The sequence below is a fragment of the Lobosporangium transversale genome (genome assembly GCF_002105155.1).
Source record: "Lobosporangium transversale strain NRRL 3116 chromosome Unknown BCR41scaffold_114, whole genome shotgun sequence".
In the NCBI taxonomy this organism is placed as follows: domain Eukaryota; kingdom Fungi; phylum Mortierellomycota; class Mortierellomycetes; order Mortierellales; family Mortierellaceae; genus Lobosporangium; species Lobosporangium transversale.
In genome coordinates this window covers 1-22734 of record NW_019029092.1, presented here as the reverse complement: position 1 = coordinate 22734, position 22734 = coordinate 1, and the positions used below count along the sequence as shown (strand labels likewise).

At 40.9% G+C, this 22734-nt stretch overlaps 3 protein-coding genes across 3 annotated transcripts; all 3 read right to left on the bottom strand.

The window, feature by feature from the left end:
- Positions 1-1852: 1852 nt before the first annotated feature.
- Positions 1853-4848, bottom strand: BCR41DRAFT_402739 (hypothetical protein; the record flags this gene model as incomplete). The annotated part of the gene is made up of 6 exons (XM_022029337.1): positions 1853-1940; positions 2020-2159; positions 2277-2377; positions 2528-2650; positions 2806-2831; positions 4607-4848. The coding sequence occupies 6 exons, from the start codon at positions 4846-4848 to the stop codon at positions 1853-1855; spliced, it is 720 nt and encodes a 239-aa protein (XP_021875045.1).
- Positions 4849-10311: 5463 nt separating this feature from the next.
- On the bottom strand, positions 10312-14786 carry BCR41DRAFT_402737 (hypothetical protein; the record flags this gene model as incomplete). Its single annotated transcript, XM_022029336.1, has 12 exons — positions 10312-10684; positions 10750-10791; positions 10969-11059; positions 11168-11280; positions 11392-11734; positions 11849-12025; positions 12134-12319; positions 12786-13514; positions 13611-13958; positions 14080-14340; positions 14464-14547; positions 14714-14786. 12 exons carry the CDS (start codon positions 14784-14786, stop codon positions 10312-10314), a joined length of 2820 nt encoding a protein of 939 aa, XP_021875044.1.
- A 758-nt stretch (positions 14787-15544) lies between these two features.
- Positions 15545-16440, bottom strand: BCR41DRAFT_376145 (hypothetical protein; the record flags this gene model as incomplete). The annotated part of the gene is made up of 4 exons (XM_022027025.1): positions 15545-15707; positions 15892-15929; positions 16032-16101; positions 16358-16440. 4 exons carry the CDS (start codon positions 16438-16440, stop codon positions 15545-15547), a joined length of 354 nt encoding a protein of 117 aa, XP_021875043.1.
- Between the last annotated feature and the right edge of the window lie 6294 nt (positions 16441-22734).

Sequence of the window (22734 nt, the reverse complement as noted above, 5' to 3'; positions counted from 1 at the left end):
CTGGACTGAATGCTGCTATATCTGGTCTCTAGTGCTTGAAAGCTAATACGATCGCTTTTTAATTTTTTTTTATATTTTTAACCTGTTTCGCATTATTACTTGGCCCTTATCAAATGCATACGTAAAGCTATTATGCTGGAATAAAAGCATTAAGAGTTCTAAAGTGATCTACCTTGCGTTCGGAACTCGCACTGCTATAGACAATAGCCGCTTGAAGTGACCCTGTGTTCTGTTTACTCAAAATGCCAAAGTAATCTTCACAACCGATCATTTTACTCCTGTCCAATATGCTTCTCAAAAAAGTGGAACTAGTGCAGCTATTCTATTTACCCTTCTACATATTTCGACTTCTATCGAGGAAGAGACCACAATCATAATATCAAGGCTACCCTATCAACACTTCAGACAAACAATGTTTATTGCTAATTGTTTACTATGCTTTCACTTCTAAGCTGCATCCTACCCCAAGGATGGCCAGATATTTGAGCCTTTGGAAGTAAGTAGCTTTGATATGTGTGGATTATTGTGTGCTTGCTGGTAGCCTTTAGTTATATGTTGATTTTTTTTTTGTATATTTTTTGGTGGTGCCTTGAATGATTGGCATTGGTGGCCTCTGACTGACTGACTTTGGTCGACTGGCTTTTTCGACTGTCTATGGTTGGCTTTCTTTAGTTGGCTGTCTAGAGCTGACTGGTCTTTGCTTGACTGGCTGCGATTGTCCGGTTTCTGTTATTCGGTCTCGACCATCCGACATCGGCCATCTGGCACCCCTTCGGTTGATTTGGCTGAGACGGAGTGTATTTGCTTCAATCAAACCAGCCTATGTTGCTTTGGTTGGGGGATTCACGGCTATCTTGACTAGCACTGCTCTTAGTGGTTTGATTGAGGCAGCCTGTGCTTGATATGATCAAACCGCCTTACTGTTGGCTTTAATTGAGGTTGCCTTTGGGTGATTTAGTTGAAGCCGCCTATGTCCGGTCTGGCTGCGGGCCACTATGTTTGATCGAGCGGAGGTTGCTGGATGGGACTGCCTTGTATTAACCTTAGTTGCGGAAGTCTTCGGTTGACTATGGCTTTGGCGTTGTTGGCGTTGGCTTTGGCGTTGGCGTTGGCTTTGGCTTGGTTTGCATTCTTTACTTTTTTTTTATTTTTCTTTTTCTCATCTTTTTTTGTTTTTACTCTGTGCTTCGGTTTTTATCTTTTTTTTTTTTTTGTTCTTTGTTTTGTGTTTTGGTTATTTGCTTTTTTTTTTGTTCTTTGTTTTGCGTTTTGGTTATTTGCTTTTTATTTTTGTTCTTTGTTTTGTGTTTTAGTTATTTGCTTTTTTTTTGTTGTTGTTATTGCTGGATGCTGGGTGTTGTCTGCTGACTTCTGGCGCTTGACTATCGGCTTTCGGCCCTCGGTTGCTGTCTGCTTTCTGTTGGCCCTGCGTTCCGAGCCGCATTCGAAGCACGGTGCTTCTCGGTCTATTGTTGTGCCTCAGGACCCTCTACTCCCCTTATGAGCCTTGCTCTCACTTCTCCAAGCAGAGGTCTCATTGCAATAGTCTATCGAACGACTAGCCAATGAAGCCTTACTATGACCAGAGCACCTTTGGTTCAGACGGCAGGTAACAGGTCACACAACATGACGCCTTTACGCCATGCACTACACACTACAGCCAGGCGCCTGGTGCAGCTTCGCTAATTGAGGTGATCTAAGAATGGCGTCAGTAACAATGAACTATTTACTAAACACTATAGAGCTCCGAGTTGCCAAGATCCCACCTAAACAGAGAGAACAAAAGCAATGGTAGAATCAAGTTAATATGCTCTTTGCTATGTATGCGCATGTATACTTACCTGAGGTGTTATCAGGCCTTGATAACACCTGATCCTGATCCTGGTCCTGATCCTGATCCTGCTGGAGGGGGGACCTCCTTGAGGGCCGAGACTCGAGCTCTATAGGCCTAGTAAACAGGCCACTGCTACTGACTTACCATACTTGGATGACCACAACTGTGTGTCATCTGTTACCTACGCGAAATCCCCAAAGGCACTCGGGTCAAAGTAAGGTCCAGAGACTAGGGGCTCTCTAGAGCTACTACAATGACCCCCCTTCAAGGAGTTGCGAGGGCCCGGCGGAGGGCTCGGCGGGCCAGAGCCCAAGCGGATGAGCCTCTAAGGGGGAGAAGACAAAAAAAAAACACGTGTGGTTAGAATATTTGGTAATCAGAGCACAGCAGCAGAGTACAGACAGAAAGTCACGACATGTACTCTAAAAGAAACTATACTTACAGCTCCGCTTTCGCTCCGTTTTTGATAAGCACTGCAAGGGCTCATTGCAGTCTTTGGGACAATCGTCGCCGTGCGCCTAGGGCTAGTGGCCCCTGTTACAGCTAGAAGGAGGAAGACAAAAAAAAAAAAAAAAAAAAAAAAAAAAAGAACGAAGATAGCTTTGTAAGTATGCTAAGCTTATTCATAGTAGGGACAACAGTGGATAATCACAAGCAAGACAAAACGAAGCCATGCATAAACTATATACTTACTTGATGACAGCAGCGAGGGCACTTCTGTGGATGACCAGGTGAGGTTTTTTTTTTTTGATTTTTCTGGTCTGTAGTTTGCTGTTGAGTTGCTCAGAGTGTATCCTGGTTCTGCTCTGTAACTGGCTAAGAGTTTGTATCATTTGTGGTCTAACAGTGCTGTAAAAAGAGAGAGAAAGGGAGGTAGACAGGAAGTGAAAAGTCAGAACAAGTACAGTGCAGCATAAGGTGAGAGAGTCGAGGACTTCAGTAAGGGTGAATATTTGTGAAGTGTTGCTTACCTTTCATATTGGTTGAGGAGACTGAGCTGGAAGAGAAGAGAAAAAGCGAAAGAAAAGAAAAGAAAAGAAAAGAAAAGAAAAGAAAAGAAAAGTCTATTTTATATCGAAAGCACTCGCGAGTAAAAGACGAATGGATGAATGATGACTAGTTTTTGAAATTATTACAATAGCTAATTTTTTTTACCTTTGGACCAGGGAAAGCGAGACCGATTCTTCCAAAGTATTGACTGGATAACGAATACATATTCAGCATCTTGCTTTTCCGCGCCTGCCAGGGAGTTTATTAAAAAATGAAATAAAATGAAATATAATATATTACAATAAAATGAAATAAAAAAAGCGGCGTAACGGGGATTGAAAATGAGTAATTTGCACACCTGTGATATCATCCGTCAATTTTCATATGCTCGCAAGGTGGAGAAAGAGAAAACTCTTACGAGGTGGAGGTGGGAAGAACATTAATAAGATTCCATCCTCAAAGATATGCAGGGTCATATATACATACAACAACAAGAGCACGAGCCACATTGCTCTCTTTGTATGGTGTGCAACAAAGAGAGAAAGAAAAACAGTGAGCGGTGTGATACGACTAAAGTAAAAGGACAGGATTCAGAGCACAAGCTTATCAACACTCACCACATACTTCCATTTTTCACCAGCATTAAGCTCGAGTAGCTTTTTTTCCTTAGCAATGGGGTTCATCAGGCATTATCAATAGAGTTTGCTGTTTGACTCTCTTCTCCCATTCCCTCTCTTCAACCCTAACAAGGAATAGGATGCATTGTCGTGGGAACTGTGCTGCGGCAGTTTTTATCCAAGTGGACTTTTTTCCTTTTTTTCCTTTTTTCTCTTTTTTTTTTTTTTTTTCCTTTTTTCTCCTTATTTTCCATTTCAAAGCACCAAAGAGATACGACACGTCATTTCCTCGATACGATCGTGTGCTTTTTACTGGTCGGCATACAAACGTTGATACTTTGTTTCACCTTCAAATCTTTATATATTCTACATTGTATTGCATGAAAATATAAAATAAAATAAAATAAAAAAATAAAAAAAAAATAAAAAAGGCGCAGAGGTATTATGACGACTGTCATGTGTTACTTCCCACTACACTCTGGAGAAACGGCAAGCTGCCAAAGTACAGTCCCAACGATAGTCTTTCCCATCTCTTGTTAGGATGTTAGGAGTGAAGAAAGAAGATAGAAGAAGAGGATAAGGAAGATGGTCTCCTTTATCATTAAGAGTAAACAAGCTCGAGAGCAATACAGTTCATGCTCTGGTTGTTTATAGACAGATTTCCTTTGCGAGTCTTGAAGATAGAGTATTATTCTCACTTTCAATCGTGAGAGTCTTCTCATTATCATATGAAATACGACAGATGACATCAAAGACACGTATATTATTTTTTATTTTATTGTTTTTTTATTTTGTTGTTTATCTTGTTGATATTTTATTGGTCGCTCTTGAGCGTACAGCAAGCAAGATACTTAGTACATCGCGCCAATCACTCCTCGTCCCTTCTCCTCTTCTTGCGCGAACGTAAAAAATAATAATAAGAAGCCAATATAAAAAGGACCTATTTTGACTCTCTTCTTTTTTTTTTTTCTTTTCTCTTCTCTTTCTCCTCGGTCTCCTCGACCATCGGCCTCCACAACCAAGACAAAAAGGTAAGCAACACTCCCTCAACAATCACTCTTACTGAAGTTCTCAACACTGTCACTCTGTGCTTCACTGTCCTTGTTCTGATTATTTTCTTTCTGCTTGTCTCTCTCTATTTTTTCCACGATTAGACTACAACGACATGAAGTTGCCTAAAGCAACTGGGGCTTCATAACGCACAGCCAGGCTGCCATGCTCAGGCACCCATCCTCGAACGGCCGCACTCCAACAAAGAGCCGTATCCAACTGGCCACGCTCCAAACGGCCACGCTCCAAACGGCCACGCTCCAAACGGCCACGCTCCAAACGGCCCCGTACAAAAGGCCAGTCTGCCGCAGTCGAACAAACAGGCCTTCTCCACGGCCGTATACCCAGCCCACCCATCTTGGGATGATGGCCAAGGATTCACGAACAACCCCAAATCACAGCAGCTAGGCCACTTCCCACAGCGTGGTCTGGAAGCACTGGTACCAAAGTTCGGCGCCACTAGGCAAAAGGCGAAACCAAAGAGAGGTCGAACAGTCCATCCAGGCAAAAAAACAAAATGCCTCAAAAAAAAAAAAAAAAAAAAAAAAAAAATAACCCAAAGAAAAAAAATAAAATAAGTCAAAGAAAAAAAAACCAAAAAAAAAAAAAAAAAAAAAAAAAAAAAAAAGCCAAAAAAAAAAAAAAAAAAATAAAAATAAAAAAAAAAAAAAAAAATAAAATAAAAATAAAAATAAAATAAAAATAAAAATAAAAAACAAACCAAAGAAAAATCAACAATAACAACAACAACAACAAAAACAACAAAAACAACAAAAACAACAAAAACAAAAACAAAAAAACCAAAAAAAAAAATAATCAAAGAAAAAACTAAAAGCCAACTATTAAAGAAAAAACCAAAGAAAAAAAAACAAAAAAAAAAAACAAAAAAAAAAAACAAAAAAGAAAACAAAAAAGAAAACAAAAAAGAAAACAAAAAAGAAAACAAAAAAAAAACAAAAAAGAAAACAAAAAAGAAAACAAAAAGAAAACAAAAAGAAAACAAAAAAGAAAACAAAAAAGAAAACAAAAAAAAACAAAAAAAATCCAAAGAAAAATCCAAAGAAAAAGACTAAATATGAGCCAAAAAAGAAAAAAAAAAAAAAAAAAAAAACTCTTACTAACACAAAGCACTTTTTAACATAGCAACAATGCACATCCAAGATGCAACAATCAATGCATATCTAAGGTGGGTCCGAACGGGCATGAGCCTACGCTGGTTCTTGAATGAGCCATGTGGTGGCGGAGCCCCTTCGACTGGGAAAGGGAATGGGAATGGGAATGGGTAAATAAATGTGTGTGTGTGTGTGTGCGGGCGTTTGCAAGGCCATGGGGCCTGACCAACGGAGCACGATATGCCAGACCACCTCCACGTGGTGTGCTCCGGACAACGTCTTGGAGAGTCTTTTCGATGGAGACAAAGGAAAGCATTTTCCAAGATGGCTAAGAGTCTGGCTTCTTGTAACTTAGATAGTAGGCAGGTAAGCTAGATAGCTAGATAGCAAGCAATCCATTAATAAAAAGTGTAAAAATGATAAAGAAAAAGCTTCAGTAGAGACGGCATTGCTTGAATGATAGAAGGGTAACCTATTAATGTACTGCTCAGAAAAATGTTTGTGAAATCTGATCCTAGTCTGTCGACTCGAGCAGCAGGCTTTCATCTCACAAGTCTCATTTTCACATGAAATATGACAGATGGCCTCAAAGGCACGTACGTTGTCCTCTGTAGATGCTCTCTAAGAGACTTGCGATGTAAGTTTGATAACTGATGTAGCAGGATATGATACGATTTGATTCAATGCGATTCAAAACAAAATAAAATAAAATAAAATAAAAAATAAAAAATAAAAAATAAAAAATAAAAAATAAAAACAAGGACAAGGACAAGGACAAGGACAAGGACAAGGACAAGGACAAGGACAAGGACAAGGACAAGGACAAGGACAGGGACAAGGGCAGGGACAAGGACTATCCCAATTAACCAGAAAGTAGTAGGGAGGATGGCTATAGATTGGACAAGTGGAGGGAGTCAAACGCAACAGCCATTCTTCTGGCATAAAAATCAGGTGATTGTGCGCAGTGAGACAAAGCAGAGAAGACATTAATGATTGAATACATGCACGCTCTTTCTTATATACAAGTTTGTCCGCATGTCTGCACTCGAGGTAGCAAATGCAACTCGAGTTGATAATTGAACATCGTGTTTGTTGACCAGCTTGTTACATTTGTTTCTTCAAACCACAACTATGATATGCTACATTCCTACATGCCTGCATATCGCGCTATGATTAGCACAGCCAATGGCCTTTTTATTTATTTCCTCAACCTCTTTGCCTCTTTGCGAAATAAAATTTCTTTTCCCGTTTTCATTGGACTATCAACCGCTCTTTGCGTGTTCAAATTATTGGTCAAAGGCAAATTCACTTTGTGGTGTCACATGTGGAAGGTATTCATTATTCCCATGCAAATAAACATTCTACACAGCCAACACACACAAAGCTTAATCTGACGAATCATTTTTCATTCATGTGCCAAAAGGACATTCCTTAACCCTTTCAATTAATAAAAACGACGACTCAAGCAGAAATGACTAAAAGCAATTGAGCTTTAGTCAACGCATATTGCTAAATGTTGCAAATGTGCAGGTGTACATTTTTAGTCGAATGACTTGAAATGCCAAAGCAACTGTTCCACAAAGACAAGAAGAATTGAATGTATAATTACAATCTTTCATCTTTCATCCTTCATCTTTCATCCTTTCAGACAATCCCCATTGCATTTCTTTTTTATTAGTTCGAATCTCGAACGAACCATATAAGAGATAGGCAAACACGACCGGAGCATGCAAGAAAACATTTTTATACTTGCCACTAACAAACAGTGATTCGAAAAACATTCTTCTCTCAGTGGTGTGGATAGGATATAATTTACAAACAAAAGGAAAGCAATAGACAATGTTTGGCAGCACAATTCCCCATCACGAAGCACACTCTCGCCAACGTAGACTCTGAGGCTCTTTAACTTGTACATGCAAGGTACTCGCATCATAGACGACGATCGCATCCTAGTGATGGAGCTCTGTCTTGATGCTGATTCTGTACTGTCTCGTATTCAGAAGCCTTGGAAAAAGTCTCTCACTTCAATGACTTCAGCCTCTTCGACCTCAACCTCCAATGAAGACGTGGCACTGCGCCAAGGTATTGGCTCAGCTTACTATGAACTTGCTCGCCTACTAAAGCAATTAGGTTACCACAGAGACGAGACAAGAAAGCAGAGAAATGGGATATATCCAAGCGAACAATAACAACGACAACAATAACAACGACAACAATAACAACGACAACAATAACAATAACAACGACAGCAATAACAGCAATATCGCCGCTAACAAACAAGTCAGTAGATCCAGTAGTAACAAGCTGAGCAAGATGATGAAAACAGTGCAATTCACACCAGTGCAGACCATTGCAACTATTTCAAAGGACATATTCAACCATAATGAGCATCCAACAGTCATCAGGCACCACTTACCAGATGTTGATGCAAGTCTGGATGCAGATTGCAGCTGGTGGTAAAGACAAGATATTGTGGCTGTGGGGTGCGAGATCAGGGCAACAGATGGTGATGCTGGTGGACCATGGGTCTTGGATTGAGCAAATTAAGTATTCACCTAATGGCCTAATGGCCAGTAAACTAGAACTCGTTGTGGTAAGGGTCGTTGGCTGCATATGTGGGATGGATCTGGTCAAAAGAAGTTTAGTTTAGAACATGGCCATGGTGCCCTTGGCATACAGTATTCGCCTGACGGGAAGTCTGCTGCCTCATTCACCTGGATGGCGATATATCAGTGGGATATGCAAACAGGAAAAGTCATTCATACTCTTACAGTGAACTATATTTATATCAATGATCTAAGGTATTCACCAAACGGAGAAGTGATAGTCGCTTGCGATCGACGCAATGTAATATGGCTTTGGGACCCCTTTGGGATATTCGAGCAGGGCTAGTCATTCATACTTTGAAGCTAAGAGGCGAAGATGTAGATAACATCTACGATTTTGATTTCTCACCCATTGACCACCAAATTGTCTGTGGTCATGAATCTGGAAATGTGACTATATGGAGCACACAGTCAGGAGGGCTCATCCGCACATTACATAGTGTTGCGATTGGCAGTCATTTATATGGGTTTTTACTTTAGCTAAGGTTTTTACCCTTTTTATTTAACAAAGATCTCTGGATCATAGTAAAGACATCTTTCTTTCGTTCTCGTTACTTATGATGATCCTGGCATATTTCACATAGCCACAATGGATAATGGCGACTAGATTGCTTCATACGATGATTGTATTAATGTCAGAATCTGGAAAGCCCATATCAAGGGATCTCCAGTATGGAGTGAGGAATAAAGAAATCTATTATATGGTATACACGCCTGACAGTCGAAAGATAGTGTCCAAGCTCGGCAGTGAGCACAGCAGCTTGCAAGTACGAAGTGCAGAAGCGGATGAGTTCTGTTTCGAAACACAGTGCAACGGTGGGATTGGCAATTTCACCATGTAGCCAGCAGATGGCCGTTGGAGCCAAGGAGCTGGTTAGTGTGGTGGATATAGAAACGGGCTCAGTATTATGTATGCTCATAGGACACACCAGTTCAGTCCTTGATATGGCTTATTCGTCCGATACAAAGTACATTGCCTCAAGTAGTTATGATATGACAGTGCGAGTGTGGGATCCAAAATTGGGCCAGTGTTTGACTATAATCCCATTTGAAGGGGGAGAAGCTACGGTGCTTGTATGGACCGCTTCAGAGGAGAGGCGCTATCTTGCTACTGGCTGTCGTGGTGCTTCTGTTCGTATGTGGGAAATTGTGAAGGAGAATGAAGTATATCAACACCGCTTAAAGTGGAGCACCAGACAAATAGCGCTGAATGCAAATAACACTCATATTCAAGATGTAGATGGGTTAAGTGGAGCCAACAGGAAGCTCCTGGTGCAATATGGAGCTATAGAAGAGCAATCCTCCCCTTTGGCTGAACACGAGGCGACCAAGAGTGTAGGAACGCCATCAATAACATCCAAGGCCAAGAGTACGTCCAGTCAAGTGGACCATTATCAAGAATCATTAACGAAGGCAGATTTGGAGGCAAAAGGTCTGAGCGAAGGAGCACCATTGACAAGGTTGGCAGAAATAAACCAATCAATAGGCGGCTACCTACTCAAATGCAGAGTGTGCAAGGAATGTAGTATTGCACATGTCATTTCATGCGAACCTTGTGAGTCAAGATAAGCGGGAAGTGGTTCAGGATATAGAATAAAGTGCGAACATTGCCTCTTTACAGTAAAACCATAAAAAAAGAAAGTGCTTCTTGAATTAGATAGGATTGCTTGAGAGAGATTACTGTATTGATAGGAAAACGTTGAGTAGCTACATCTTTATACCAAAGGTCTGAACAATCCCAGCCTGTCTGAGCCAAGTAGGCTATAGCATCATTTAAACGCTCATTAGTTGCTATAGGTGAGCCCGCGTACCAAGTAGTCCGGGTACATCTTCTGTCTTTGTGGCATGAAATATGCTTGATATATTTTATTTTTATTTTTTCTTTATTTTTTATACGCGTTAGGCTCATGTATATACTTTCTGTTCATGCTCAAGGTTAGGAAATGATGCGGAAAAAAGAAAAAAGTGCAAACCTTGTGGGCTTCGAAGGCTTGGCTTTGGTTGAGTGCCCGTGGTTACTGACTTTGATTGCTCCTGGTCGGTTTTGGCTTTGGTAGTCTTACCTTGATCGCAGCAAACTGACTGTGTTTGATTAACTACGGCTACTTTTGATTGCTTTGACTAAGGTTTTCTGTCTTTGGTTTTGTTGAGGCAGTCTCAGGCTGATATGACTGAGACAACCTTCTATCGGCGCTGGCAGTGACATAACTGCTATCTGCTGCTTGCTTTCTGGCTTCCGGTCTCTGGCTCCTAGCTTCTGATTTTATTTTGAAGTTTTTTTTTAAAACTTTTTTTATATTGGCCGTTGGCTGTTGGCTGTTGCTTGCTAGCTCTGAGAAAATCTCTCCAGGAGCCCTATCTTGCTCTGGTGCTCTTTCCCGAGCCCTCTGCTTCCCTCCAAGGATCGTAGGCTTTGCTCCTCCAAGTAAAATCCCATTGCAGTGGTCTGTAGAACGGCTGACTAATGGAACCTCACTTTGGTCAGAGCAACTTGGGTTCAGATGGTAGGGAACAGGGGTCGCACAACATGACGCCTCTACGCCATGCACTCACTACGACCAGGCGTCCCTGGCGCAGCATCGCTAATTGGAAAACCTAAGGATGGTAAGTTAGTAGCAATAAATTGTTCACAAACCCTTATAGAGAGCACTGAGTTGCCAAGGATTCCATCTAAACAGAGACATTGAAAGTAAAGGTAAATAAAATTAATATGTTCTTTGTGTCTTTTTTTTTCTTTTTTAATCTACCTTAGAAGTTACCGGGCCTCGATAACATCTGGCCCTAGCCCTAGCCCTAGTCCTGATCCCGATCTTGCTGAAGGGGAAATCTTCTTGGTGGCCGAGGCTCGGGCTCTACAGGATCCAGTGAACAATTCATTGATACTGACTTACCATTCTTAGGCTATCGTAACTGTGTGTCCTCCAGTTGAATGCTCGAGTCCAGGCTGGTCTTTTGTACCATTATCCTCGCTCTCCAGTACAAGCACGACACCATCGCTAGCGGACTCGGTTGAAGTTAATGGTGGTTCGTAGTTATCAGGCGCATGATAGTCTGTCAACGGCTCCAATGATCTTAGCACAACCCCAAAAAATTTGATTCTGAGTGCCCTCACGCTCCTCGTCTCTCACCTTCATCTTCACCTTCATATTCACCCCCGTATTCTATGCCACATCTGTATCAACTCCTTGAGCGGCTTCATCGTCCTGGTACTGCTCTTGTGATTCATCATCTTCTCGACTGGAGAGCCCCACGCCTCGCTCCATTTCCTGCCAACGGCTTCGTGTAAACTCTTCCCGTACTTCTCCTGATCACCATCCTCTTCATTTTCATTAATTTCTTCCCCATCTTCATCTCCCTGCTGCTCTTCATCATCATCGTCATCATCATCGCGATTCTGCTCTGCATTTTCGTAATAACTGATCTCATGTGAAGACTGAGGTAAAGCTCGCTCTTCCTTATCGAATTTATAGTCTTGTTCTTCATCGCTATCATCTAACGATACGATACCAGCTGTTGCTGCTGCTGCTACAGAACGATAGGAATATCCACTTCTAATGGTGTTAACTGTATCAATATTGTTTTACTCCCCCTTATCTTCCACTTCCTCTTTCTTTTCGTCTTCGTCTTTCTCTTCGTCACTCCTTGTTGTTGCTACCGGCAGATTGACGTCAGAGGGGGGCAACATGTATCGATAATTGACCGACGATGTTGCAGGCTCGGATGCTGTTTTTGCTATTGCTACTTCGGAGATCAGTGGTCGTACCGAGGAGGATGGAATGCTCTTGCGATGATCATCAGTGTAAGTTGTGGCCGTGGCTGGTTTTTGATACTACTTTAGCTGTGGATGAGATGAGGCAATAGTATATTGTTCTTGTGCTATATTGCTGCTTTTCCCCTCATTGCTCTTTGATAATAACCTGTTACTACTATCACTCCCATCATAACTACCCGACGATGACGACAACGACAACGACAAGGGTTGTGTAGACACGTCCGCGGTAGACATGATGCGCTTAAACATCCCTTCTAGAGCATTTGCAGCCGGTGGTTTTGGTGGTAATAGACGCAGACGCTTCCTATGCTTCTGGTAATCAATATTAGGCCCATGGACTAGTCAATGTGAAGCGCTTCTTTCCATGCCTCATCCGTAAGATCAGTGGATTCCCTCTCAATGATTTGAATGAAACTAGACAATAGATTAGATAAAGTGTAAGTAAGTGCTGAGTCAACTATGAGTGCTGTTGATGCTGAAATGCCGAAAGAAGCTTTTTTAATAGAAAAAAATTAAATACATATAATTTATTAGAGTACATTGAGTAATTAATGCCATTGAAAATGCTAATGATAATGCTGACGATATTCTAATGATAATGCTGATGATAACTTAATGATAATGCCAATGATAATGATCGTAATGATGGTATTGATAATGGTACAAGGTAAAAATAAGCAAAGAAATAAATATATAATACGTGGTGGAAGCATAACAAAAACCAAGGACTATAGTAAAAGACGAAGGGTATCATGCTGGCCTGGAAGTGGTGTAGGCGCTCTGCGACCTAAGAGAAGCCTGTACCATCCCACTCCAGGCCAACATATTCGTCTTTGACTCCTTCTGTGCGGATACGCTTCCGCATGACCGCGCCAACGTCCTTGGGAATTAGCGGCCACTCTTTACAATATTGGAAACCCCATCTCTTGTACGCACCTATAACAGGGCCAAGTGCGTACAGGAGAATGTCTTTGTTTCGCCTTTGGGCGATTTTGAGGATCCTATCCATCAAAAAAGCCCCGATTCCCATTTTTTGATATTTTTGTGCGACGCAGATCTTGTCGACATAAATGTACGACTTCATAAAGATGAACTGCGTCACCCCTCGGACTGTGATGTCGGCCAAATCCTTTGAAGGGGCCGACGACACAAAAATATCAATGGTGAATCCGTCATCAAGACTGGAATCCAAAGACAGGTCCATATTGTATTGATAGAAGGAGCCTTGGATGAGGTCACTCGCCTGTTGAAACAACACCCGCTGTGCTGCTTCAAACTTCAAGGCAAGCTCTGACTGGACTGTGAAACAGTATCCATTCAGGTGATCCTTACCACCGTCGACAATTGTCTGCGGATGATAGATCACGCCGGACTCAACCACTGTTCCGGCAGCGTTGCTATATTGAAGAGGGAATGCAGCACGCTCTGGGAGTGTCTGATCATTGTCTTCATCCAGGTCTGAGTTGTAATCCCAGCAAATACTAAGGTAGTTGCCGAGATTCTTCCGTGAGTTCCCCCATCCGCAAATGTTCACTATTGTAAATTTAAAACAGATGGTTAGAATAATCAATGTTACATTTTGATATTATTCAACTCCTTATGTTATTTGCGTCTCTTAAAGCTACTTACAGTTGCGTTTCTTGAACACTGCGGTCTCTCTGGCGGCCTTAGATGAAGCTTTGTAGCTTTCTAGTCTTTTGGCTCGCCATTGTTGGTCCCGCTCTTCCCAACTGGTATTAATGGAGGCAATATGGCGGGACCCGGTTGGTTTATATTGCCTCCTGCGTCTCTCCAGGGTGGTTTCAGGTAGGGAACCGTCATGGAAACCATCCTCTGGGTTCGACTCTAGTACAGAGCCCTGCTCCACACCTGGTCGCAAACTATGGTGTGGAACAGCCTGTACTTTGGCTGGCTCGACTTCTTTCTTTGTTGCGGCTACGCTGGTTTGACGGGCTTTGAAGCCAGCAGCCACGATCACTTTTGAGATAATATTATTATCGTTAACAGAATGAGATTAGATATACAGTTAATGCCCATTATTCCTCCACTCACCACAAAATATAAAATAAAACAAATTAAAATAAAATAAGTGACTTACAACCACGGCTTTTCAAATGGGCATTGGTGCGTTTGCCCCGCTGATCCGCATGGAACTCTTGGACTTTGATATTCCTTTCAAAGTTCCTATATGCGTCTGTCAGCGCCAGGTTGCACCGCGTACCGCTCTTATATTGAAGTCGTCTTTTGTATTGGTCTAGTTCAACTCCTCTCGGAGATGTAGAGGTACCGAGAAGTTCCATATTTGATGGGAACTTGGAGTGAATGTGAGACCTGTGTGGGGTTGTGATTACCTCCCCCACTATACCAAAGAGAAAAAGAAAAGAAAAGAAAAGAAAAACATCAACGTCAGTTTACTATTTATTGTGAATTTCTTTCAGTGTGTATATATATAGATATACGTATATATAAATCAAATACTTACCATCTTTAACAATTCCAGCCATTTTTTTGCGAATCCTATCGCTGCGACGCTGTTGGACTGGGGTGCCAGCAGAATCGGGTGTATCTATGCCACAAACCATTTTAATAATCACCGAAAGAGAAATAATAAATAAAAAGAATGAGCACTCTATGGATGAGCATTGGAATACTGGATAACTAAATGGTATCGAACGATACATTTCCTACTATAGACATCATAAAAGGAAATAAAAAGATGTAAATGAACTTACTGTGTGATTTGGTCTTAGTTCTACGTGATGGAGTCTTGGCTCCCTCCGCCGGAATAAGGCCCGCGTCACTCATTGCTGCAGTTGTCCTGATGAGTGTGTTGCAGGCGTATGGGCCTTATAATAAAATATAAATCTAAACAATGGGTCAATAACCCTTTTGATAGAGGCAACATATGCTATAGAAATGCCAATAGAATTAGACAAAAGTTAGATATTTTTATTTTGTTTTCAATGACACGTGTCTTGATGCTTCCAAAGCCTTTAGCCTTTAGATTTCAATATTATAACTTCAACACCTCGTACTTTTCTTCTCAGTTACATAAGAAAAAAAATAAAAAATTACAAAATGATGTAAAGTGGTGGCAAAGTTGGTAACATCACATCTCGGACACGGTGTTGTTATGCTTATTACATGTAGTCGTACCTTATATTTGTGGATCGATACTTGACTCGCCGCTGAGTCGTGCTGATAAGTAGGTGCTGTTAAAGGATGAACTGATTATGGTGACAAGGGCATTTTTTTTAAAAAAAAAAGATAAAAGAGAATGACTACAGGTAACGAATGGTGCAGAACACAGGTTGGTATTTATTCAATGGGAGAAAAGAGATATGAGATATGAATAGAGTGTGTTTATGTGAAGATGCTTTTTCGTAAATGAAATGTTAAAAGAAAAGAGAGTTGAGTGTGTGTGTGAAAAAGAGAGGTATTTATACAAAAAAAAAGATGTATGACTGGCTTGTTGCCCCTCACTCACAGCATACACACATACACTTTTAGTTACAACCAGACTATCAACGTTCATTCTTTCTGCTTTGATGACACAGTTGTTTTCAGCGGACGACTGCAAGCTGAACACGAGTGAACTGACTTGACCCGTCGCCACCTTTGATGTCATCATTTATCACAAATTCACGCCGCTCTATTGAGTAGATACTGTGCGAGTGCTCATGTGAGCAAAGTTCTGCCTGACAAGAACCAACCAAGGCTTTCATTCTGTCATCAAAAAAATAAAAGCTTTCATTTTATTGCCCTCAACTAATAAGATTAAAGAGTTCTCTGCTGCGGCTTATATTGATGCATGAAAACAACTTTTGAAAGTCATGATTGGAGTGAAAGGGGTAAAGTAAGGTCTATTTCCATTTGTTTTTTAGGATCAGGATTGGACAGACTGTGTGACCTGCTGCCTAGATCTCGGCAAACAACGCGGCCGTTAATCTTTTTTGAGAATAGTTCAGTTGGTAGAATGGTATAGCATACTTATATTTCCTTTATAGCTATCGATTTTTCCATTTTTGAAGGGAGAAAGAAGGAATATACTTTTGTCATTCTTTTTGTGTTATCGATACGATGTTTTACAGCGATGTAAAGGAGATCGGGTATCCTGCTGCTAAAGGAATAAATAATAGTACTAATAGTTACTATATGTCAGCAACAAAGAAAGTTGTGGACTACAGTAGCAAGCGAATGAAAATTTAAAGGGATAACGCGTTCAGAAGGTATTGCCCCAAAGTTATTAATTTTTCCGCCATGACACCTTTGGTCTCTATTTTCTGGTTGGTCGGAGCCCATTTTGAATCTGAACGTTCAAACGGCAGACAAGGGACACAGACATTGTCCATCTCGGTAAAATTGACCTTTCTTACCTCCAAATGCCACATGAATGATGGCAGCCTGTCTCTGAGAGTAAACAGCTACACATCAATATTAGCCATGTCCATACAGTCATGGCGCGAGGCGGCGCTGTTATCCTTCATGTATATTTTTATTATTTATCCCTAATTTTGTCCTTTCTTTTATATATCATTCTCTTTGATGACAGTGCAACAATAATGTGGAGAAATATCAGGTGGACGAAAGATGGTCAAGGCGGCATGGTATAGCACTAAAGAGGGCTCATAGAGCAGCGTTGCTCATGGAGATGTTGATACTCTTGATACTCATGTGTATACCATGTCACTTGTGTATATGTCTTCCGACGTAGCAATCTTGATGTATAATGTGCTGGAAAGCAAATCTGTTTACTTCAGATACGAGTGTACAAATATCTCAGAGGACTGAGTATGAAAAGAACCATTGAGTCGAGTATAATGAATGATATAAAACAATGTATTATATGGATATATCTTGTAGCCGCCGACGAGGGCTCTTTGGTGGATCGTACTTGAAGAAAGGGAGAGAGGATGAATAATGAGTGGTTTTTGAAATCGCTCAAGGAAAATAGTAAGTGAAACCAATTTGCGATTTCAAAGTATTGACTGAGTAATGAATATGCTTTTTTGGCTTTTTTGTGTGTGCAAAAAAAATAAAATAAAATAAAATAAAAAAGCGGCATAGCGGATGTTGAAAATGGATAACCAACGCACCAATGAACTCATCCGTCAATTTTCATATGTTTGCAAGGTGGAGAAAGAGAAAACTCTCACGGGTGGAGGTGGGATGGGAAGAGCATTAATAGTATTCCATCCTCAAAGACCTGCAAGACCATACAACAACGACTTTGTCCACCGAAAAGAGCACGAGCCACATCGCTCTCTTTGCATGAGAGAAAGAATGACAGTGAGCAGTGTGATGCGACTAAAGTAAAAGGACGAGATTCAGACCACAATAGCTTATCAACACTCACATGCTCCCATTCTCAACCAGCATTGAGCCCGAGTGCCTTTTTTTTTGCTTAGCAATGGGCCATCAGAGAGTACCAGTCAAACTTGCTACTTGACTTTCTTCTTCTCTTCTCTTTCTTCATCCCTAACAAGGAGTAGGATGCATTGTCGTGGGAACTGTGCTTTGGCAGTTCTTGCTCGAACAGACTTTTCCTTTTTTTCATTTTCAGAACGCCAAGGAAATACAATACGTCATTCCCTCGATACGGTTGGATGCCTTTTATTGGTCGATACATAAACGTTGATACTTTATTCACCTTCAAAGAAGCTATAAATGCTAATCACTAATCTTTATATATTCCATATTCTCTTGATTGAAAATAAAGAAATTAAAATTAAAATGGGCGCAGAGGTATCTTGAAAGTTGTCATGTGTCATTTTCTATCACACTCTGGAAAAACGGCAATCTGCCGAAGTCTCTTGTTAGGACCGAAGAAAGAGAATAGAAGAAGAGGATAAAGAAGATGGTCTCCTTTACCAACAAGAGTAAATAGCTCGAGGGCAATGCAGCTCATGCTCTGGTTGGTTACAGGCAGATTTTTATTACGAGTCTTGAAGACAGAGTGCTTTCCCTATCTCTAATCGTGAGGGTCTCTTCATTGCCATATGAGAGATGAGAGATGACATCAAAGGCACGTATACTTTTTTTATTTTATCTTTTATTTTTTTATTCTATCTTTTATTTTATTGCTTATCTTTGATTGGTCGCTCTTGAGCGTACAGCAAGCAAGGTACTTAATACATCACGCTTTTGAAATCCTTTCACCACTCGTTCCTTCTCCTCTTCTTTTGCGGACATGAGAAAAAATAAGAAAACAAATATAAAAAGAATCAGTTTTGACCCTCTTCTTTTTTTCTCTCTTTCTCTTCGGTCACGTCGACCATAGGCCTTCTCAGTCAAGACAAAAGGTAAGCAACGCTCTCCAAACATTCACCCCTACTGAAGTTCTAAACACTATCGCTCGGTGCTCCACTGTTCTTGTTCTGATGTTTCTTTTCCTGTCTATCTCTTTCTTTTCATTCCATGACTAGACTGTAAGCGACATGAATCCATTTAAACCAGCTGAGCCTCGATAGCTCGCAATGAAGCTGCCGCAGTCGCACTTAAACAAAGAGCCGCTGTGCCCAAACAGCCGCACTTGAACAAGCTGCCGTATCTAAACAGCCGTGCTCAATCGACCCCGCACAAATGGTCCGACTACCACATTCGAGCAGCCAGCTCTCTTCAGTGGTCAAACAGCCAGCCCGCCTCCTAGGCATGATGGCTAAATAACAAAGGCTTCTCGAGCAACGCCGGCCATAACAGTCAGACCATTCCCCGCGGCATGCTCTAAAAGGCGCTAGTACTGAAATCTGGGGATAGCCAGCTAAGGAACTAAACCAAAGAAGCCAAAAACAAATGCCTTGGAAAAAAAAAATCACAAAGAATTAAAAAAAAAAGATACAAAAGAATATGAAAAAAAGGAAACTAAAGTAACAAGAAAAAAAAAGAACAAAACAAAAAAAAAAGAACAAAAAGAAAAGAACAAAGAAAATATCCAAAAAAAAAAAAAAAAAAAAAAAATCCACAAAGAAAAGCATCTAACAAAAAAAAAATCCACCAAAAAAATTTCGAAAATAAATATACAAAAAAAAAACAAAGAATAATAAAAAGTCAAGAAAAGAAAAGCCAACAAACAGCCAAAAAAAAAAAAAAAAAAAAAAAAAAAAAAAAAAAAGGAAAACATAAACCAGAAAAAGATAATAAAAAAAAATCTCAAACTAGAAGAAAAAAAAAAAAAAACCTCTCACTAACACAAAGCACTCTTTGACATAGCAACAATGCACATCCAAGATGCAACAATCAATGCATATCTAAGGTGGGTCCGAACGGGCATGAGCCTACGCTGGTTCTTGAATGAGCCATGTGGTGGCGGAGCCCCTTCGACTGGGAATGGGAATGGGAATGGGTAAATAAATGTGTGTGTGTGTGTGTGCGGGCGTTTGCAAGGCCATGGGGCCTGACCAACGGAGCACGATATGCCAGACCACCTCCACGTGGTGTGCTCCGGACAACATCTTGGAGAGTCTTTTCGATGGAGACAAAGGAAAGCACTTTCCAAGATGGCTAAGAGTCTGGCTTCTTGTAGCTTAGAATAGTAGGCAGGTAAGCTAGATAGCTAGATAGCAAACATTTACTAATAAAAAAAAAAAAACTAAAATAAAACAGGCTTTGAAGCTCAGTGAATCATCTAAAATGCACGAAGAGTCCAGATAATGAACTTGAAGATGTCCTTTGTCGCCTTGACATTCCATAAACAGAAACCTCTTGCGGCACGGCATCCAAAGGAAGCACTCATGCTAGTTTGTACATAATGCTTAAAGAAGCTGCTGCAGTCAATGAGGGCACAGAAAATGCAAATGTGAACGCACTGTAACACGGTAAGCGCCTGTAACAACCAAAGCAGCAGTCCGAAATCATTGACTAAGAAACAACTCAGTATGAGTTATATTGATTACGGAACTCGTTCGGCAAATCAAGTACGGCTTACTACCAATAGCTGACACAGTTTAGTCCATTGGCTTTGCTGTTGACTGTCGCTACTAATTTCCTATTCCTATTTGAGGACATTCACTCACAATAATCACAGACCCATCACATTTTTAGACAAAAGACAAAGATCATTGTATCTGATCTTGTCTTTTAATATTTATTATCAATTGTTTACTATGCTGCGGTTTCCAAGCTGTATCCTGGCTCAGGAGTGGTGATGCCCTTGGTACGTGTGCATGACTAGATATTTCCTAGTCGGCTTGGATTCTTTTGATGATGCTTCTTAGTATATCCTTTGATGCCGCCTTGGCTAACTGGCCTTGCTAACCTTGGTTGACTGGCCCTAGTGGCCTGGCTTTAGGTTAGCTGCCCTTGGTTGACTGCTTTTGATTGTCTGGACTCTTATCGGTTGCCCTTGGTCGACTTTGGCTTTGGTAGTCTTTGATTCCCTTGATTGCAGCAAACTGTGTTTGATTGATTGTGGCTGCCTGGCTGTCTTCGATTTCTTTGACTAAGGTTTTCTGTCTTTGATTTTGCTGAGCAGTCTCTAGCTGCTATGGCTGAGCCAACCTTCTACCGACTTTGGGCCTTGGCTAGCTTTCATTGAGATTTCTTTTGGTTGAGTGGAGTGAGCTGGTTGGTTTTTTTTTTTTTTTTTTTTTTTTTTTGCAGTGGCTGGCTGCTATCTGCTGCTTGCTTTCTGGAGTCTGGCTTCTGAATTTTTGGCTTCTGGCTTCTGACTTTTGGCTTCCGGCTCCTGGAATCTGGGCTCTAGCTTCAAGGGTTTTTTTTTTTTTTTTTTTTTTTTTTTTTTTTTTGGTTTTTTTTTGGGGGTTTATATATGACCGTTGGCTGTTGGCTGTTGGTTATTAGCTCGGGGACTATCTCCCCCAGCCGCTCTACCTCGGTACGATGCTCTTTCCGTGGGCTGTAGGCCTCGCTTCTCCAAGCAAAAGTCCCATTGCTGTAGTCTATCGAACGGCTAGTCAATGGAACCTCGCTTTGATCAGAGCACCTTTGGTTCAGATGGCAGGAGACAGGGGTCACACAACATGGTGCCTCTACGCCATGCACCCACTACGAGCAGGCGTCCCTGACGCAGCATCGCTAATTGGATAACCTAAAAATTTTAAGTCAGTAATAATGAACTATTCACAAAGGCCTATAGAGCACCGAGTTGCCAAAGATTCCATCTAATCAGAGAGAACGAAAGCAAGAGTTAATCTCTATTTGACAACCCGGGTTGTCGCTCTTATTTGACAACCCCCTTTATTTATTTTGCTCAATTTTTTCTTGCGTGACAACCCGGGTTGTCAAATAGATTAAGGTTATTTTTAAGGTTATTAGGAAAAACATACAGTAGTATATTAACTGGCTTGTGGCAGCCAAGCGTTCATAGCGACGTTGCTTTTTGATCCTTCGATGTCGGCTCTTCCTATCATACTGAAGCAGAATTCAGTAAGCGTTGGATTGTTCACCCACTAATAGGGAACGTGAGCTGGGTTTAGACCGTCGTGAGACAGGTTAGTTTTACCCTACTGATGAAATGTTGTTGCAATAGTAATTGAGCTTAGTACGAGAGGAACCGTTCATTCGGATAATTGGTATTTGGGCCTGCCTGAACAGGCAATGGCCCGAAGCTATCATCCGTTGGATTATGGCTGAACGCCTCTAAGTCAGAATCCGCGCTAGAACGCGACAATTACCTCCTTTCGATCTTAGTTGAGTAAGAATAGGTCTTCGGGCCGAGAATCATATATAGCAAGATCGCATGGGTAGCGGAAAGGCTGCCTGTGTCCTTGTACATGTTAATTTCAAATATCGAAAGGATAAAATCCATTGCAGACGACTCTTATGCAACATGGTATTGTAAGCGGTAGAGTAGCCTTGTTGCTACGATCCGCTGAGATTAAGCCATTTGTTGTAGAGATTTGTTCGTATGAACATCATCTTTCTTTTTTTTCTTTCACTCGTGTGGTGTTCTTAAGGGGTGGATATGTTTGCCTTGCAGCAAGCTCTCCATCCGCTCGAGTTAACGACGCACGAGCGACAGATTTAAAGAATATATAGTCGAAACCCCAGTCGGCTGCCAGGACGCAAGCACTGCTTCCCCTCATAGTTTCAAATCACTGAAGTGCTCTTTCGTGTCAACTCAAACAAGTTTCTCCCTTCGACATTTTCATCTTGTATTCTTGTAGATGTGCGAATAAAAAGAGTACTTTCCCTTAATATAAATATCCCTGGTCCGCCGCTACAACGCAAGCAAAAGCAATACATGGACTTTATTGGAGTATGCAAACTACGGAGTGGTGGGCTTTGGCTCTCTTCTTCTTTGTTGCTGTTTTGCTCTCACCTGAAGCATCTTATATGTTGTTGCACATTGTTGAGAAACCTGCCATGGAGTTGGTTTCCTTTACCTATTAGCAGGTAGCAATAACAACCCTGTGTTTACGGTGATGGATCCTCACTCGACTCCACTTCTTCTTTGGATACCACATTAGTACAGCAGGGATTCATGATATACATTATTCGTTACGTGAGCTATGTAGTTTTATTTTCTTACGAGTATGCGAGCGAAGTTAAATGTCTCTCTCCATCCATCGGATTATCCAAAAAAAAAAAAAAAAAAAAAAAAAAAAAACCGTGACAACCATGATAAAAGGCTTACACCACATATCAATTACCTAAAATCACAATATTACTCATATACCCTTTTAAATTTTCATCCTACCTCTCAAATTTTCATCTTACTCGTGGGTGAAATTGAAGAACTGAAAGGTTCGAGCAAACAGATATTGTACAACGATTTGCAGCTAGGTATTGTTTT